This window comes from Eleginops maclovinus, chromosome 10 (assembly GCF_036324505.1).
Source record: "Eleginops maclovinus isolate JMC-PN-2008 ecotype Puerto Natales chromosome 10, JC_Emac_rtc_rv5, whole genome shotgun sequence".
NCBI lineage: Eukaryota > Metazoa > Chordata > Actinopteri > Perciformes > Eleginopidae > Eleginops > Eleginops maclovinus.
Genome location: NC_086358.1, coordinates 12774006 through 12794235, shown reverse-complemented (window position 1 = coordinate 12794235; position 20230 = coordinate 12774006). Strand labels below are relative to the sequence as shown.

Sequence of the window (20230 nt, the reverse complement as noted above, 5' to 3'; positions counted from 1 at the left end):
TGGAACTTTAATGTTTTAGATGAAATTACAATCACTGAAGGCAATCTTTTCAGGACGCTTGAACTTGCATTTGAGGACGGCTAAATGTGTTTACCTATAGCTACAGTAGCACTCACGAATACATTAACCTACAAATAACTTCAATCCCTCCGTGAACACACAACACTGTGGGCTGATTACTTTGTGTGTGCAGACGAGCGATCGCCATATGGCCTGGCCGTAGTGCTCAGACAGATTAGCGGTGTGCCGGTGGCTGACTTGGCCGACTGGGTAAGAGTACACAGATCTCCTGGCAAAAAAACAGACTACTTGAAGCTGACTAAGCCCTTGTAGATGAGCTCATTGGACGGGTTTTAGCTCAGGTTAAGCCTTCTACCACCTGCTCTCATTCTCTCTCTCTAGCCTTACTCTTCCCTCACTGGCAGCCTCAGGGGAACCTGCCTTTCATGGAGCACCTGTTACTCTCAATGGGCTTTTTTTGTCCTTGAGTGAGCAGAACACAGGTCTGAGCGATCAGAGATATGAATGAGAGGTGTGAATGAGGTATTGAACGGCTCCAGTTAAGCTATTTTCAGTCAGTGTGCCGTACAGTAACGTGGCTTTTAATGAATCAACTTGATTTCTTGAAAGAGGGGCAGTGAACTAAACATTTGGATGAATGTAATTTAAGAACACCTTTCCGGGGTGAGTGTTCTGATCAGACCAGTGTTGTGGTCGACACTAAGGACAGTGAAAATGACAAAGGACCACCTTAGAGACCAGATACTGTTTCGAAATAGCCATCACAGGAAGTTACAGTTAGACTGTATGTTGTATCGCTTACTGTTATGTTAATCCAGACCCTATACCCCATGTTTTTGTGTCTTGTGACTGACTTATAATCAGGATAGATTTGTTTAAAGTGGTTCGGTATCGAGCGAGAGTGCTGCAGACGATCCCACATGTCAATGTACATCCACTAAACATTTTTGTCTTGCCACTGACTCGTTTATTACAAAATTCAGAAACTAAAAGCTTGGGGTCTGTTGGCATTGATTATCAGAAGAATTGTTGTTTTTAACTTTGACCAAACTGAGAGTAACCCTTGCCTGGTGGGCAGTGTTTTCTGTCCCATGTTGGAGTAAAAGGCCCAGAGAGGGGATATCGTCCTCCCTTAAGAGGCTACGGTTATTCCCTAAGGGATGAAGACGATGGCTCAACTCGTAAAAGAGACACCCGAGGGGGCCGCGTTATATCACCGCTGATTAAACCCTTCTTACAAAACACTGTTGTGGAGGCTATGCATACTTGCTAAGGATTAAGAGCGTACATAGGACAGGAAAACTGATCAGAATGAGCTATATGCTACTGAATGCACTTAAATCCTCAACCTTTTAGCTTGAGTTCACAAAATCCCTAGTTCCTTCCTGCAAATGTCTTGTCAAGGTGTCTCAGTACACTTATCCTTTTATGAAATGTATTCATACAAACAGATGTACAATAGATCCATTGGTCTTTCTAGAAGCAATGAGAATTCGTCTTCCTTATCCCTCGAACTTGTTAAGCATGTCTTCGAGAGGGTTGGCCTGTCAGTAGCACACAGTGGGGAATGCTTTATAGTGAGGCCTTGTCTCCATGGAGACTCATAGACAAGGTCAGGGCCATTGTTTGTTTGTATTCCTGCTTCTCAGATAGACCTACAGTCCTACATTTAGAAGAATAGGAGTGAAATGCAGAGGAAGAATCTCCTTTTTTTTCCATGTCTGCATGTCTATGAATTGGCTGTTATAAATGCGTTCTTTAAAAGTTGTTCAGCTCGATTTTTGGCAGGTTTTTAAGTGTAAATCTTCATGAACTTTAAGTGTTAAGTAATAAAAGTCATTGATGGTGGCGTTTCATGCTCAGCTTTTCAGAGGGAGAGTTCTGTTGTGTGCAGATAATGGATAACTCGAGAGCCCTTCTGACAACAGAGACTTGAAAAATACTTTTCCATCTATTCCTTAAAAAAAACAAAAACTGAGGTTGTTCATTCTGATCCTTGAGAGAAAGAGAGAATGTCAGCCATCAGGAAACTAAAACGTACATTTTGCCTCTCGTAGCGATCAAGCCCTTTAAAACAATAAGCAGCATTCAGCATGCTCCGAGTACAAGTGTACTTGATTACAGTTTACCATGAATTGGCACATTTTCTGCCCTGGTGGAGTACAAAGCACCTCATCTCAAGTGCTCAGTGTTGACTGTACGCCACCCTCTGCACAGGCCTGCCTGTGAGAGGAAATTCAAATTGCTTTCACCTTAGAGCAGCGGTTCCAAACTTTTTTTGCGGCGCACCCCCTTCTACGTCCCAACCGTGTTGACTCACCCCCCAAAAAAAACGCAATAAAGCTTTGTTTTATCGCCATATAAAGACTCATATTTAATCATGCGCAAATAACCAGAACACGCATGACGATAACAACATCAACAAAGTTTCAATATAATGCAACAAAGAAAAATTGCAACGATCCACAACATTAAAGAGCATGGGCTCAGAAACAGATAGAATAAATAAAAACGAGGATCAATCATTTCCTGACTCCCGCTCATTTTCAATCTCTCGATTCATTCCTATTCTCTCCGTCTCTGTTGCCTCCAAATCCTCACTCTCTCTTGGTCCCTCTCCTCCTTCATGACTAACAACTTTGTCATGAGACATTCCACTTGACAGTTTCCCTGATTTCAGCCAGTTAATTATATTTGAAATGAATGAAACGAGTTGGCGCGCATATATCCTAGCCTACAGTGAGACAGCGGCTGTCTTCTACGTTTCTATCAAAAACGAATAAATTATAGTTTTTTTATTTAAAATAAAAGGGATTACAAAGGAAATGTTTATTGTTCCTGTTATTGTAGCCTATGGAAAAATCCCACTTAAAAAACAACACTGTGTAATATTTTTACACCAGACCACCATTACATGTTTCATCTCGCGCACCCCCTGGTGGCACCATACTTTGGGAATCCCTGCCTTAGAGAGCAGCTCCTCCTGGAAAAACAATCTACTTTGAAAGAGAAGGGCTAACAAAATGTAGCTTTCTGCTGTCTATTTTTTTAATCTCAAATTCAGGATAAATCTCGATTATACGTTTTTGTCAAATTCCAGGAGGTAAAGTAGAGCAGAGTAGGCCATCTTGACATTAAACACCACCAGATGTGTTTCAATCAAATATACACCTCTTTACTAATTATTTTTGATGAAGCCTACTGCCATAAATGTAAATATCAATCCACAATACTGTATCAGTTCTCCAAGACTCTAAATATGTAGAATGTGTAGTTTACAAGCAAAGATTCTTGGAACTACAAAATGTAAAAAAAGGAGTGTTGTTTGACAGTTTTCCTAAAATTAGATTTACTTACAGTTTTGCAATCGTAAACCCCTACAGTACATCATGATATACAGCAGCTCTTCCAATACACAACCTGGCATACTGTTAATAGCGAGGGTAAGTAGATTAAGTAATGTGCATCAGGAAGGTCTAAAATCTGCATTAAAATGACCCAGCTCGCTTGTTGTCTTAATGTCGCCCCACTCTTGGCTGATGGAAAATGTTCTGTCCAACGCAGTCCATTACCATAATAGCCTTGTAAAATATCTGGCTGAAAACCTGAATAAGGGCACACTTGGTCCATGCAGAGGTTTTTTTTTTTACGAGGTGGAGTGTTTGAATAGCCTCATGGCCGAACAAGAGAGAGACAGGAACTACAAATAGCCATGTCCTCAATAGCAGAGGAGATTTACACTCCACAGAGAAACAAGACCTGGACCTAGAACAGCGGAGAGACACAGAAATGACCGAGAAGAGTTTATTTTGGGTCATGCACGGAATGTAGTACTACTTGTGCGTAGAGCAAGCCTAATAGACTGTCTGGTCCTAGGAATTGGATTATCTTTGCTTTCCTCTTGACTCCACTTCTACTTTCTTCCCACTCCCACTGATTCCTCTGATCCCAGTCTCTCCCTCGAGCCTTTTACAACAAGGGTTGTTGTGTGTGTGTGTCTGTCATGTTTGTGTGAGATGTACGTGATCCCTCTCCATGTCCTGCCTGCTAATCTGGTTGAGAGGGGCAGGGCGTGGCGGCTCACCACAAGCATCCTTGGAAAGAGACTAGATGTTGGAGTGGCCCTACAAAACCTTCTGTGTGAACAGCTAGGCTTTTAAGACTGGGAAGAAATCAAAATGAGTTCATGATGCATTCAATTATTATACAATCTAGCTGGTATATAATCAAGGAGGTAATGTAAGGTGTGAGTTGTTCCTCACCATGCTTGGTGTCTCATGAGTCATCCAGCAGTATACAGAGGGAGATGAAAAGAGAAGTACAAACAGGGCTTTTACTGAAACTCCATAAACTAATTATGCTACAGATTGCGCAGGCATAACATCCTTTTCTATTTTGTCGGAAAAGCCACATTGAGAGCCCGTCATTGGCGCTGTGTAACAGAATCAGGAGCACATTGTTCCCCTGCTTCCTCCATGACCACTTAATACCGCTTACACAAGCAGGAAGCACAAGCCAACCCAGGGGCCATTAGTGCGCCTTCTTCATTGAGCTCCTGTCCAGCAACACAGGTGGAGATTGTTCCATTGCAATACAGCTATAGGGTGTAAATTGATTCTCACAATAGCCAACAAGTGTCCTCTCATAATCTCCTAAAGAAGCATTGAACTGAATGACAGCTAAACAAAAATAAGTGAGAGTGTCAAATGTGGAAAAGAATAGCAGAGTGGGTGAGCTGGATGAATACCCGGGGCCAGATCAGGACAGAGGACAGTTGTGGCTCCAGGGCAGATTTGCAGCTTGGGATCGGAGAGTGTTTACTTCCCCATCTCCCTTTTGTCTTAGATATGAAGGAACCAGTGGGAGTAAGTGTCTTAGGGGATTCATGTGTAACACCCCAGTCATAACAACATGTTTGTCTGGCTCCTCCATGTGACCACCTTTCCAGAAAATAAAATTATGTCAATATTTTTTTGCACTGTACCTTCGCAAGAATTAGCAGTGGAAGCTTATTCCCAACGGTGGCAGATCAGGAAAACAGTCATTTTAGTTGTGGGTAGAGGGGGAACGATTGCAACTTACTTACTTGACTGCTGATTGTAATTCTCAAGTCTTAATGGTTGTTGACCTGCAGGTGTAACAAAATGCAACATTATACTTCACTCCGCTGAGAAACTTAGGAGACGGCATAAAGTCTGTGTGTGGGTGTACTGTATGTAGCAGCATGGCTCCAAGCAATCATGCCGCTCATGTGTTTGATATGGCAGACAAAATGCTCAGTTATATAATGTGTGTATGAGATATCAGTTAAAGCATCCACTTCTGGTTGCAAACAAAGAATGTACAATTTTACTTCAAATCCTGAATCACCTTTTAAACATTCTAGAGGAGAGGGACTTCACTTTATTTATCTTTAAGCCAATAAAAAACATAGAACACAGACTAAAGGTGCAGACAAAACATGAAAAAGTGGTAAAATCTAATGATAAAACCCAAAATATAAACTAGCATGAAGCATGCATACAAAATGTCAGCTTAATTAAAAATGTATAGAGCATCCGGGTCCATCCCCGGGTCCAGTTTAAGGACAGATGAGGCTCAGAGATCATACAAAAAACAGATGTCAATAAAACTGTGACCTTAAAACATACTTGCAATTAAACGAAACAGAGACATAGCAAATTGGTTTCACTGGCTTTTATACTGTTTGTGTTGCTTTTTGGGCAGACTTACTACCATCTGACATACCAAAATATAATTGCCCACTTCGTTTTGACACTCAAAACCCACGTTCTCTGTCTATTTTTTATTCACCCAACAAATGTGAGGCTTTTCTTTATTCTATTTTTCTAACTGTAGTACGTGCGCTCTTCCATTTTCAAAAATTGTGCAGTGTATTGTGGATACACTTGTGGAAAGATTCCTGCGTGATGTGGATGCAGATGACTGGAAGCTGCATGGACGACATCTCCCACTCTGTCTTATGGAAGCAAAATGGACTGAAGTGCCTTAAAGGAGCCTGCTGTTCAGCACCATTCTGCCATTAACGTGTGAAAATGAGTGTGAAGTTAACTTGACACTGTATTAAATGGATCCTTGCACAGCTTGCTGATGTCGCCTTCTGAAAAGATCCGCCGCAGGGCATTACTTACCAAAGGTTCAAAACATGTTTTCATGTTCCCTGCCTGTGTTAGATTATAGTGTAAGATTAATAGCAAGAACTGTGAATATTAACACTGAAACCAACATTTCATCTCGTATGAATGATACAAATTCATCTCCATCAAATGTGTATGTGATCCATGGATACCAGATTCAAGTCCCCACTGGAAAATGCTTTCCAAATACATATATTTCACAAAAAAGCAGAAAATATAATCCACTGTATCAAAGGAAAAAAAAAATCTGGTAAAATGTAGAATTAAATATAAAAATAAAAGTCTTATAATCAGTCAATGGCAGTGGTGGTGAAGTCCATAGGGACTTGGTCACTGGTTGAAGTCCCCGAAAGACCAATGCTGCCGAGGTGTCCCTGAGCAAGGCACCATTTCCTACACTGCTGCTGGGCCGTGCATAATGGCAACCCACTGCTCCGAACACTAGAATGGGTCAAATGCAGAATGTAAATGTCCCCTCTGTGGGACGATTAAGGGTATATTCTTCATCTTGCAAATTTAAATTGTACGCTCCATTATTATTATTTGTATCCTGATAAATCCCCTTAACCTTTAATTTGAGAAGAATCAAAAGATTAAGAAAGGACTTGAATAAATTAGGTAAATAGAAGTTTTTAACAACAGCAAAACCATATAAACAAATCTGTCCAGATAATCCAGGTGTCATTATTTGTTTGCTCACTTCTTCCAAAAACACAGTTTGATTCTTTGTTCCGTGGAGGCATGCATGAAAAATAAAGTTTAAAATTCAAAGAAACATGGTGTGAGTAATTGATACTCAAATTGTCATTGTGTGTGTGGAGTATTCCTTAAACACAATCATTCTAAGTATTTTTAATGAAGCTACTAAGCGTTATTGGATGCTGTCATGGCTTTGATACTGTAGCTCCTGGTTAATGACGTCATCAATCAATCAAAGTTTATGTGACCAGATGGAAGTTATTTACTTTTATGAAGCAATGTAAAATAAGTGTGTTGTTTTTGTTGCGATTACAAAAATCTATTATTCACATCTTTTGCTATCAGTCACTTAGCAACAGTGTCCTCACGACATGAAACCATCTGAAAGTGAAGCATACTCCATATCAAATGAGACTCACTCGTTTCAGATGAGAGAAGCAATTATTCCTGGTTCAGATGTTTTTAGCATCTGCTCCGCTAAAACTGTTAAGTCTTCATTCTTCTTGGTAGACTGTATGTCCAGCATTATAGGATATTCATCAGTCTGTAATGTTTTCACATTATAATGACATGTTATAGACAAGACAAATGCAGATTTAGAGGGACTGAAATGAGATGAATCAATATGCAGAATCAACAATATCCCAATATCCAATATCCCTGATGATTTAAACGTTCAAGTAAAGAACATATCATGCATTGATTTGTAGCATTTCGCATACGGATATAAAGAACACATATAAGTCTAGACAAAGGCAGTTGTTTAGGTTCCAGGTAACCTGATTTTAATCCTGAGAATTTGACCTAACTCAAAGTGCAGCCTTAAGGCGTCCTCTTTATGCCTAAGATGTTCTTCTGGCACACAAATGGCCATATGGCTCAATGTTGACCCACAAAGACCAGAGAGCTGTGTGAGTCTCTGAGTTTTTGTCTGAGTACTTAGACATTGCCCTTAATGTGTGTTATGGCTGAACTCCAGCCTCTGAACTCAAGGCGACCGCTGACGTTTAATTGGCAGTTCTGGCATCAAGCTGAGCCGTCCTGCCAGTTGATGTACCCTTGGAAGTTCGTGGATGAATAAAAGCTTTCCTGGTAATCGGCTTCCGCCCTGCCAGTTGTGCTTTTGGGATTGTTAGTTCTCAGGATATCTTTTAAAAATGAATTTCGAAAATATATGCTATAAATGCCAAAAACCTTTTGACATTAATGGCAACGTACTCTGCTTTCACCCCTCACATTTTCACACTAATTGCGATCCCAGGGGTTCAATTAATTGCTTTCATCGACAAATTGCTGTTTTGTTCCTGTTATCCTTTGTTGCCATCTGTGCCTTGGCTCTCCAGTAATGCATCTGTGCGACAAACCCGAAATTACTCAGGTAATTAGCAAGGAGGAAAAAGGACCGGTGGCAGAAAGAGAAAAGCAATTTCTCATTTGGTTTTTGATATCTGAAGATCTCTTGTTGCGTTGCGTAAGAGGCCGGGACTCCTATTGCAAGTGTGTGTATACAGGTGCTCAAATGAGTGTCTGCGTCTGAATGACAGCGACCCCCGTCTGACTGTCGAAACTGGCTTTGGTTTGTCACAGCCAGACGTCTTAGGTGACCACAAAACGAAGAGCAGACCTTGCCATCAAGCACCCTGTATCAGGTACACTGTGATCCAACACACCCCTCCCATCCTCCAGAGCCCCTGAAACAGGATATACAGTAGCATTGTTGGGGTGCAGGGAGGGCAGCTCTGAGCTTTTCTATCAGATAACCGGCCCTAATTGTGCCCTTTGGACTTTCCAAAGCTTCGGTTGCGCTTTTGAAAGAGCAGCTTGAAAGGTTGCCCCACAAAGGTCACCGCTTAGCCCTGATTGCTTTCTTTTTTGTGATCCTTTATTCTTTGCCGAATTCTTGACACAGATGTCATTGCTAAACGACTTGGCGGTTATGTCATTGTGCAACCCAAAGATAAGGGAAGGGGTGGAGCAGAGAGAGCCCAGCTGCCCACACAGTTCAGCCATATCCTGGAGCATCCAACTATTTTCGAAAGGATTTTATTTGTTCCTGAACCCTAATTGCATAATTTGGTGGAGCCTTGATGAGGATCCCACATTTTCACACAAACCAGTTGAAACTGAATTGGAAAAAACAATGTCACATGGAGATGTTGGATAAAGCAAGACGCAAAGACGGACATGCATTTCAGATATGACACACTGATGAATGTCCCTAAGATAAAGGCCTCATTGTCTCTTAATCTCTCCAAGACATGCCTCGTCGACCCTATGGTGTACATGACGTCTCCTAATCACCTCTGACACCAAAGTAATAAAGACAAGCACAAATCTAAGCAATAAAATGTGTGTACAGGTGGTATCGCTGTGATTTAGGCACGTTTCATTGTTTTTTCTTATTTTCATCAGGATTTATTTGTAGCAGCCATATTTCGCTTGTTAATTACATATTAAAATGTTGAGCAAGATATTTAGTTTCAGTCCAGTCCCCAGATAGATTCCTGTTTGTGATGATAATAGAAGTCAGGGAACGATGAATTCCTCTTCGAATCAAACTGCGTGTTATTACAGTATGGTGATAGCCAGTGAATTGTAGACCCTTTATACAGCCCTGAAGGAAATTAAGAGACCACCTCAGAATTATCAGTTTCTCTTGTTTTATTATTTATAGGTTTGTCTTAAAGAGTTAAATTATTATTTTTATTTTTTATTATATTCTATACACTTCTGACAGTTATTCTCTGTGTTGGAATTCAACAGACACTGGAATGGCTGCCATACATGTAGAGATAAAGATTTAAGAACAATTTGGAGTGGTCTCTTAATTTTTCCGGAGCTGTAAGATTGAGATTTCCAATTGCCCTTAAGTATTTTTATTAGTGATCCGAGCCATCATTTAGGCGTAGTGAAACCAGTGCCTATAAAAGCCGCTGATGTCTACACGACTTCTGACTTTTATTGGGCAGCTTGGCAGCATTTGCCGCTTGGCACACAACAGTGGAGCAAGTCAGGGAGAACCAACCCGGGCAGGCTGGCTTGTGAAACCGTACCACATCCAGGCTTTGAATTATGGATCTGCGTTGGGAGCTAGCAGCGCTATAATCAGCAGGATGGCCAACCAAGTCAACCCTGCTGCTTTAACGACCTGAACAGCAGGGGCCTGTTGATTAGAAAAGCCATCAGCCAAGAAAAGGAGCAGGGCGAGGGTGCTCCATCTCACCCCGTTTTTTTTTTGTTATGGCATTGAGATCGCCTCATCACGCTAATTGGTTTCATGTCGCTGCATAAGCAAGCTGTTGTTTTGACTTTGGCTGATCCTTGTGAGGATATGAATATTTCAGGATCCTCCTTTTTTTTTTATATAGCCAAGGTGTGTAAATTCACACTCTGACCATTTGTTTTGTCAGCCCCTGGGGCCATGTTAAATTGACTCAAACCCTGCTGCCAAATGAAAAATGACTTAGGATTGTGACGTCCATTGTGAAGAGGGGACATTGTGATTAAGAGTGATACAAATTGACATCACGTTTACAGAGGCTTTCAACCAGGAAATTACTTTCCATTTTGCCCCATGTGGTTCTTAGGTCCCTCTGGCCAGCTTGTATTGAAAACTGACATCTCCTTTAGTGTCAACCATGAATAAATCAGCGGTCAGCCGAAGAGGGCTGATTGGTCCCAGGAGAAAGGGCAACCAAACTAAACCCAATTTAGACCGAACAGAAAATCCGACCTTGACATCTATTAACTAGACCATAGATGAGAGATGCTTATGTCCTTACTAATATGCTAATCTTTCCTATATATCCTATAATATTCTGATCTTTCCATGGTCCAGGTTAACAAGCTGTACCAGTGAGCCTGCCTCGTTGATAGAAGCAGAGTTATTGTAGCTAAAGGTCAGGACAGAATTAATGGCCATTTGGTAAATCCCACTGAAGGCTCTACGTACACTGTTTCTACTTTGTATCGTAGTTTTAACTATGAAATTATAAGTGTTCAGCAAAATCCTAATCTAGACTGGATGTCAACTTTGGAAGGTTACCCAACTAATAATAGAAGGAACATATAAGAGGAAAAGAATAGAGGAGGAAATATAAATTGACAAAATGCTAATAGATGGCTGATAAATGGGCTGCCAGACTCTTCCAATTAGAGTCACAGCCAAATGTCCTAGTAATTAATTATTATTGCCATAGCTACAGCCTGCCCACTATTTTGTTCATGAACAGCAACACAAGAACATTTCTATTAATCTTATCAGGTTCTGTGTGTCTGCTGTATTGTGCCAGTTGTGTTTATAGAGTGGTTGCTGTGCAGCTGTGCACTCACTCAGAGTTGGATTCAGGATTCAGGTTCCGCAAACAAGAGGGAGAATCACTCTGCGTTTCTACAGCCGAGTCTGCGGATTCTGCCTGTTGAAGACCAGCTGATTTTGGTTGTGTGATATTGTTAGCCAGTCCCTGTGGCAATACATGATAGGGGTTTCTGCTGACAGAGAAACAACTTGTCAGTGTTTGAGTTATTGTTTTTGTAATAATAAACATTATACAAATAATTTTCTCAAGTTATAGTTTTGTCAGTATTTGACACATTTCTTGTTTTGTCTGATCGACAGTTCAAACCCCAAAGATATCAGTTTTAATGTCAGAAAACAGTAAGAAATGTTGTAAATATTGACAATGAAGAAGCTAGAATCAGAGAAATTTGCCCTTTTTTGCAACTAGCAAAATAGTTAACCAGGATATAGATTAATGGAATAATTATTGCAGCTATAAATAAAGTAATGTTGCACTCTGAATCTTGCCTCAACATTGGTTAACCATCAACCTTATTCTTTTAGTGCACACACATACAGTAGATCCAGAGAGTCGCCATTTCCTGAATGTTATTTTGTAAAGAAATACAGCTCCTCCTCTTGAGGTCACACAGATGAGCTCTGCCTGTGTCGGGGTGGGAGTGTGCTGGTCTCAGCGCTTGTGGTCAGTCATGCCTCTTCTCAACCTGCCTGCACAGACTTGCTTGTAGTGTGAAATCCTGCTTTCTGAGTTGCTAGGTGTCTATGAGTGTTTCTATGCAACTGGGTGAGAAAGAGAGTGTGGGAGATTTACTTGTTTCTATGTTTACAAATGCTCCTTAACCTGTTCTGAATTCTAGACGTCAACGCTCAGGACTGACCCATGCTTCACTCCAGACTCTTTGTTTCTCAGAAGCCTCTTACTTAACCTCAGAGGACAGTCAACTGTGAAGGGCACCAATGTTGGCAAAGTTTAATCCCAGGGAAGTTACCTGTATTCCATTTCTGGCATCAAAATCCAGCATCAATGCCCAGACATCCAGTCTTATGTTGCCACACAGTGTCTCGTCATCAGAGCCAGCATCTTACAGTCTTACCAGAAGACTTATTAGTGCTATAGAATACGCCCCGAGCACCAGCTGCTGCGTGTGGATGTTGGGTGGGGCTCTGGAAGGTACTGTAACTCAAGAAACACAGGCGACAGATGGGACTAAAGGTGTTATCAACACCCTCGCCTCTAATGGTATTCCCAAGTGCATGCACAAAGCCACAGCTGTGCATGGATGAGCACACTATCTGATACCTGCTATACATGAAATAATGTAAGAGCATTGTCACATGCTTATCAGCTTTCTCAAGAAACACCTTCACACGCACTGTTACTATACACAGGCGTATAGTAACAGGCTGAACTGCCATCTTTTGAATCACAAAGCGGGGTGTACACAGCTGAACAAATTAGACCCCATCGTCACATTTTTGAGTCAACGAGGACATTTAAGCTTTTCTAAAATGATGATGCAGTGACAAGTTTAGAACTGTAGAAGCTCTGATATGCAGGTGTTGACTTTATAGCCATTATATCATTGTTATTGCTCAACAAAAACACAGAAGTAACACTTGAAATGCAAAATTAGGTCTTGAAACATAATGAAATGAGTTCGAGGCAATTAAAAAATATGTGTACAAGACCTTCTAATGCTTACTAGATGATGGTTATTACTCGCTTATGACAATTTACAGCCATATTATTGGCGATTAAGAAGATGAGATGATTGCTAAGGCTCCTGCTTAATTTAAGTTGCTTTATTCCTACTTTATTTATTGTATGTTGGGTTAAATTGTCTTTATAAAGTGTATATACCTTCAAAACTAGAATTAGATTTAATAGCCTATACCAAAGGCAGCCTAAGCTCTTTTCCCCTAAGCCCTTTTTATATTCTGCAGTCCTGTACTCTGCACCATGACCATTCACAGCAGAATCCTGCTACACATGCTGGCTCTCAACTGCTGTAATGTCCCATTTTGGTAATTCAATGGCTAATTAGACACACAGGATACGCAGGATGAGTTTCACATGGTGCGCTGGGAGGGACGACTATAATAGGACTTCAGCCTAAAGACAACCCTCATCCTAATAGAGATAAAGATGAATCCACTTCAGTGTGAGCATCCTTGTGTTGCTGCATGTCCCATTCTCATGCAATTTACAAGGTGCTGAAGTTATCAGATCGGCTGAGACTAAGAAGTGCTCCTTTGTTCTTTCCTGTGAAATGTGATCAGAACTTCCACGTCATTGCAGCTGGATGGCGTGCAAAGAAGAGTTAGAGGAGAAGCAGGAAGTCACGAGGACGGGAAGAAAAGAGTACATCAACTGCTGCTCAAGCTACTTTCTTCTCAAATCCTCTCGTTGATCCTCATATGTTTGCATGCCATGGGAAAGCATAAACTCTCGATGGAAAAGCAGCATGAATAGGCATATTTCCTTCTCAGTAAATGAATGAACTCAAAAACACAACCACGTCATATTGTTGCTTCATCTCTCCCACCCCTCTTGAATTTCAATTGAGAGGCTTCAAAGTGAGCGGCTCAGTGGTTGAGGGGGTCATCAAACAGGCCGGGTGATTCAGCGTTACAGGCCTGAGAGGGCTCTCAGACCTGCTGAGGAACAGTTCTTATCAGCTGAAAAACCTGCCAAACTCCCATTGTCGTTTCTGAAAGGCTTTCTTTTCTTTATTATTATTATTGACTTTCCTCGCCAATTGCATAGCCGGAGTTCAAAACCCAGAACTCTGTGATAACAATAGTTTTCCTCTAGTTGCTGACAACCTGTCAAGCCAATCGCACCCACCCTGACTCAATGATTTGTCAACAGCATTTTAACACGCGCTGTGCCTTTCCCGCCTAGGAATTGTCCGTGAAATGTTCTTTGGGACAGCTGTGATTTACAGATGATTGTCGGCTTTGATTTGATTTTTTTCAAACATGTAAAACAGTATCACAAAAACTAATAGTAATAATAATAATAAAATGAAACGAGAGAATCATGATACTGTACAAGCTTAAGCAGTACAAAATTGATAAACAAACTTTCAAATTATATATAAATAATTGATCTACCTGATATACACATCCAAAAAGGGGTGGGAAGAAGTTAACACTCCCATCCCTTTTCCCAAAAACTAAATTATTAACATTTATTTTATTTATTTTTACATATTTTTTTCTCTCAAACGAAATGTACATCTAAATGTACGTCTACATAAACATTTCCAATACATATAATATACAGTTCCAATTATAAATAGATTAAATCATTATTACTACTATATATTTATATATATATGAAATAATATCTTTTTACATCCACCATCCAAAATTCATTTGTCATTAAAAAACAGACAAAACAATACATAAAAACAACAAATAAACAAATACATAAAAGAGGTAAATGGTAATCAAGAAATGATACAAATCCAAACAATTAAATAAATAAACCGTAAACACACTTTTATGATTAAACAATTCCAACCCTGTATCTTGCGAACATCATGTCCTTATACCTTTTTATAAACGGTTTTACATTAGGACATCCCCTGATGTCGGTCAGGCATAAGCTTTGTCAAACAGCACAATCGAAACATTAGACATCTAAAATCTGTGTGTATCACAGGCAGCCTGCTCAAACTGCGCCATGCACAAACCAAACATATTGTTAGTAATGGTCAGCTGATTGCTCTCCTTTAGATGCTACTGTGTGAAGGCCCTTGAAACATGGAGTGATGTTTGAGCCATTACGTCCTATGACCAGCATTCAGAGTATGGCAGATGGCTCGAGTGGAGGCCCATTTGCTTACATTCATACGTACTTGCTATAAGTATCCCGGATCTGAAGGGAGGCTGTTTTTGACAGCCTGTCATACTTTGGCGCAAACAGCTTCCATTGACATTTCCATTTATTTCAATGACATCTCTTACAATCATTGGTAATACCATGTTGGAAAAAGAAATACAGACTAGAAAGAAGGGCGCATTTACTTTGATAGTTTGGATTTTTCAATGTCTGCTTTTAGATTTGTAATTGCATATAGTTTAAAATAAATTCAAATGGACACTTTAGGGACATGATCTGATCGAGCCGTGAATCAAATGGAAAGAAATGTTGGAAACCACTAATAGAAAAACCTTCAAACTTGCTGTATAACAGACTCTAATAATTAGCTGATCTTTGTATTATTATGGTCTGATCTTTCTTGATGAACATCACATGCAAAGTGTTTCAAAGGAAGCTGCACCTGCAACCAATAGGGAGACATCTGCATTCTGTGGGAGCTTGTCCCGACAGCTGATGCTCCGGCTGTGCAGGGTACCTGTTGATTTAGTTGTTCTTCTACAGCTATCATTATAACGCTCATTATAATTTAAACAATCAGTAAAAGATAACGGTAGCTCCCAGGGAAACTTCAATTTTCTGAACTGTGAGATGTCAACATGCTCTTGAACACGTAACACCTTAACACCTACTCATACTGTGTGCCTCTTTCTCTCTTTACTGTCCTTGCCTTCCTCTTCATCATAAGATGGTGGTTCTGATGGACCCCATGGAGGACCCAGACGACATCCTGCGTGCCAACCGCTCCAGGGAGAAAACGTACATGTTTGATGTGGCGTTCGACTACTCAGCCAGTCAGGTCGGTCAGAAGTAGTAGAAGCAATACACATTTAAGTCTCTTGACTTGTTATAAGCTCTAAATACAATGTAAGTCCCTAAAAATTCCACCAGAACTTAATTTTCTTCTTCCTGTGCAGGATGAGGTGTACCGGGCTACCACCAAAGGGCTGATTGAGGGCCTCATTTCAGGCTACAATGCCACCGTGTTTGCCTACGGACCCACAGGTTTGTGTGTGTGTGTTTGTGTGTGATGCCCTAACCCACAGAGTTAATTGAGCTCTCTGTCTGAATAGAGGTGTATCATCTACCAATTACATGTGTTAGCTCTTGGTGCAGAAACTCTGGTGAGCAGTCGAAGGGTGAGTCATAAAAAACACTTTTAGCTTGTCACTTCTTTGAGATGGGTTGGTTCAGAATCATGTATTTATTTAAGTTACCGATAAGTATGACAATTTTAAAACTGCTTTAAGTCACAGTTTTTTGGACCTTGTTTCAGAATTAAGTATTTATTTAAAAAACAGTTAGCTTTAAGCATTTAGCTTCTATGGTATGTTTTGGTTCAGAATAGTGTATTTATTTTGGATTGTATTTTTAAAACTGTTTCAATCAGTTTTTTTTAACCCTGGGACCACTAGATTGACCCATTATAACCTATCAATATTCGTTCTCTGTCTTCAGGTTGTGGGAAGACATACACCATGTTGGGGACGGACAAGGAGCCAGGCATCTACGTTCGGACGTTAAACGACCTGTTCCATGCCATCGAGGAGACCAGTGACGACATGCTGTACAGCGTCTCCATGTCCTATCTCGAGGTACGGATTCCATCTTCCATCTCTAGACGTTTATTCTCAACTGGAGTTCACATGAAGTTAAAGCTGTAGTGATGCAAAATAGATCCTAATTACCCTGAATCAGGGCTCCAGAGGTTACAGCCATTAGCTCGTTTGCTCACTAAGAGTTTAAAGATTTCTTCACATTTGAATTGTCTTTATCTCCGCTTCTGTCAGCGATACAATTAGAACTTCTTCTTTCTCCGTCATCCGTTCACACTGATTAGATCTGAGGTTGTTAGCTAATGCCAATTGCAGCCAGGTGTCCATTACTTTTGCCTGGCATTCGTTTCACATCTGAAAGGACCTGAGCCGGCATCCACAGCGCTGAGGAGCAGCACACACAGATAAAAAGACTTTTCAGAACGAGTTGAATCCACACCGGCATAAGTGTGATGTTCTATGCATGTGTTTCTTTCATATGTTGTCTTGCTACCTTTTGTATTTCTATTACAAACTACTTTGAATTGTCTTAATGCTTTTGAAAGGCACTGTACCAGTTTGTTTGCCTTGCCTCCTGCTGCCTTGTCAAAAACCATTAAGGCTATTTTGTGTTTACCTTCTTTCTCTTTCTAAAGGTAAAAGATCACAGGCTTAAAACATCAGTGCCACTTCAAACAATCAAACACTTTGTAAATATGTATTCTGAGCAGATATATATCTCTCTTTTATATTCTTTAGAAGACAAACACAGACTATTGACTGATGGTTTTCTCTCATATGTGCTGTGGACTATGGTCTGTAATGTTTACACGGTGCACCTTTATCACAGAAAAATACACAACATGATTTCAGGCGAAGAGGAGCCTAGTTGCATGAAGTTATATCGAAGACATTACAAGGGGGCGGCAGTAATGGCCCTACCAGACCACTACTCAACATGAGTGAGGAGGTTTATTTTAAATTCTCATTATCTTTTATCTCCTCACAGTGAGTAACCGTGCTGTAGGTGTAGAGGTGATTTTGTCGGGGTGAGGAGTGATCTGTGGTGCTGGTGGCCTAGTGATTATCTGCCTTTGTCACTGCATGATGATGCCACAGATAGCCTGCAGGCTGATGATGGCGGCTTCTCTGCGTACCTGCTGGCTGCGGTTCCAAACCTCATTACTGAGAAGCTGGTACAGCTCTGACTGAGTGTTTGATGACAAGCCCTTAATAGCACTAGATACAATGGAGGTGGTTCATCCGACTCTGATAGCAGTAACTGAGCCTCTCTGGTGTGGCTTATAGTGTTTCCATTGAAAGAGGTAACTTTTGGCTTTTCTTGACTTTCTTGGTCAATTGGAAGTTTTTATAATCATACCTATCTATTTGCAGCTTTTACCCTGAATGTAGCGCTGATAGTTGTTTTATTAAAACACGCAATGTTATACCGTGTTAACACTAGCTTTTTCCATATTCAGAATCTAGTTTTGCTTCCTAAAGTCTTTTTGAAAGGGATGGCAACATGAATATAAAGAAGAATGAGTCAGATTTATTCAATAGACTGTCAGGAAAGCAAATGAGAAAGCAAGAGGAATAAAGACAAAAGGAACAGATAAATATTCTCTTGTACAAAAGGAAAACTGCAGGGCATTAGCCTTTATCTGAAAATGAAAATGTTTTTTTATTTCCAGCCACCAAACAATTACTTGGTACCAATGATGCATGCTGGGAGGAGGATTAGCTTCACACATGGAAATTTCGTTTTGTGTTTTCAGTGCCAGTCACTATCATTATGTTTAATGATTGACATCATTTCTAAAGCTCTGCTCTTTAGCAGCTGTCAGAGCAAAATGTTCCTATTCAAAATGACAATCATAGAAAAACTGACTGTGCTGACCTGTATTGAACTCCTGAATCCTGACACAAGTGTATGTGTGTGACGTGTGTGTTAGCTGTTTCCAGGGAGCAATCTGTTGCCACTGCTGCCTCGCCACAAAGAGGTTAAACGCCATTTTACAGCCTGACTGAGCGATGTGCGCACATCGGCTCCCTTTCTTCTTCAAATCACTCTCTCTTTCACACGTGCAATCTCTAAAACACAGAAACACATACAGTGAATGCAAACAAATAAACTGTGTGCGGGATAAGAAAGGCACATGGTATTCTTCACCCTTCACATGCACACATTGCTCCCTCTTCCTTCTCTTTTATGTTTATTTTATTTCTTAAGTCTGCTCACATCAGGAACCTCAATGGAAGAAGAAACCCTTTGAGCTACTGTATGCTGGCGTCATGGGGTTGTTTTACAACCAAATAATTAATGACATTCTCACTCTACTTTGTTTTAGTGCTGATAATGAATGTTACCATGATAAACTCTGACATTGAACATTATGCCTGCTAAACGTCAACATGTCAGTGTTCTCTCTGTTAACGTGTAAGAATGCTGACAGTCGACTTTAGCCCAAAGCATCATGAGCAGTTTTGGAAAAAGTACAAATACTACGGTCTTAAGTAAAAGTCCTGATTTCCAAATGTTACTTCAGTAAAAGTACAAAAGTATTACGATTTAAATATACTTAAAGTACAAAATGTACTCCACACAATGGCCCATTTCAGAATAACATAAAGTACAGAAGTATTATAGGCTAAATGTTCTTCAAGTATTAACAGTAAAAGTAATTTATTGTTCACAGTGTTATATTATTGTGGTGAAATGATCCTGTTTTTATGAATGTAAGAGTATTTCCTTTTTTTATTATTGTAGTTTGTCAACGTGGACTAAATTTAGATAGGTGAAATGCTGTGTAGATTAGATTACAGTACTGCATTATATATACACTTGAGCATTTCATGTGTTTTCATATGTACAGATTAACTGTGAGTGTTGAATAAATGTAGAGGAGTAAAAAGTAAAATATTGGCTTTAAAAGACTCAAAAGGTTTGAAAACTATAACTACACAACTGCGGTGTAGCTATGTAATGAAGGAAATATTTGGTCGCAAGTTCCTCAAGAATGCAATTACAAGACATAAAAAATACAAATAAAACAATAATAATAAAACAAACAAAAAAAATAGGGCAAGCTCAGGCGTTAAATAGGGAGGGATGAAACCATCCCGGAGTCTGCTGGTTTTTGTCCTGATGCTGCAGTACCGCCTGCCAGACGGCAGCAGACGGAACAGTTTTTTGCTGGGGTGATGGTGTAACCGAGTGGAAGTTTAAAGTAGCCTGAAATGGAAAATATTCCAGTAAAGTACAAATATGTAAAAGAAAAAAAAGTACACACTTGAGTAAATGTACTTTAGTATACTTTCACAGAGCGGCTGTTGCCTTTTCAAACTTCAATAGCAGTAAAAGAGTACAGACGGTTAGAAAAGTAATAGAACCTGGCTGTGTAGTAAAAGCACCCCCTTTCAGAGTGTGTGGCTGGGGTCAGTTTGACAAATAGAAACTGTCCTCACAGCTCTGACCTCACAGTGGTTTGTCGTCCGCTGCCCTTCTCCAGGATGTGACTTGTCACCTGCACTCGCTTTTATGTGGGTTGAGGGGCTTTTTCTGCACCATCAATGTCAGTTCAAAAATGCCCCCTGCGTGTACTTTATGTGGAATAAAAGCACTGAA

At 40.2% G+C, this 20230-nt stretch overlaps 1 protein-coding gene across 1 annotated transcript in view; it reads left to right on the top strand.

Moving 5' to 3' along the window:
- Positions 1-20230, top strand: part of kif19 (kinesin family member 19) — a 34710-nt gene that overhangs the window by 5395 nt on the left and 9085 nt on the right. The window contains exons 3-5 of the mRNA XM_063893486.1: positions 15756-15866; positions 15985-16072; positions 16526-16662. Coding sequence (XP_063749556.1) covers positions 15756-15866; positions 15985-16072; positions 16526-16662 — 336 coding nt within the window. The remainder of the gene's footprint in view (positions 1-15755; positions 15867-15984; positions 16073-16525; positions 16663-20230) is intronic.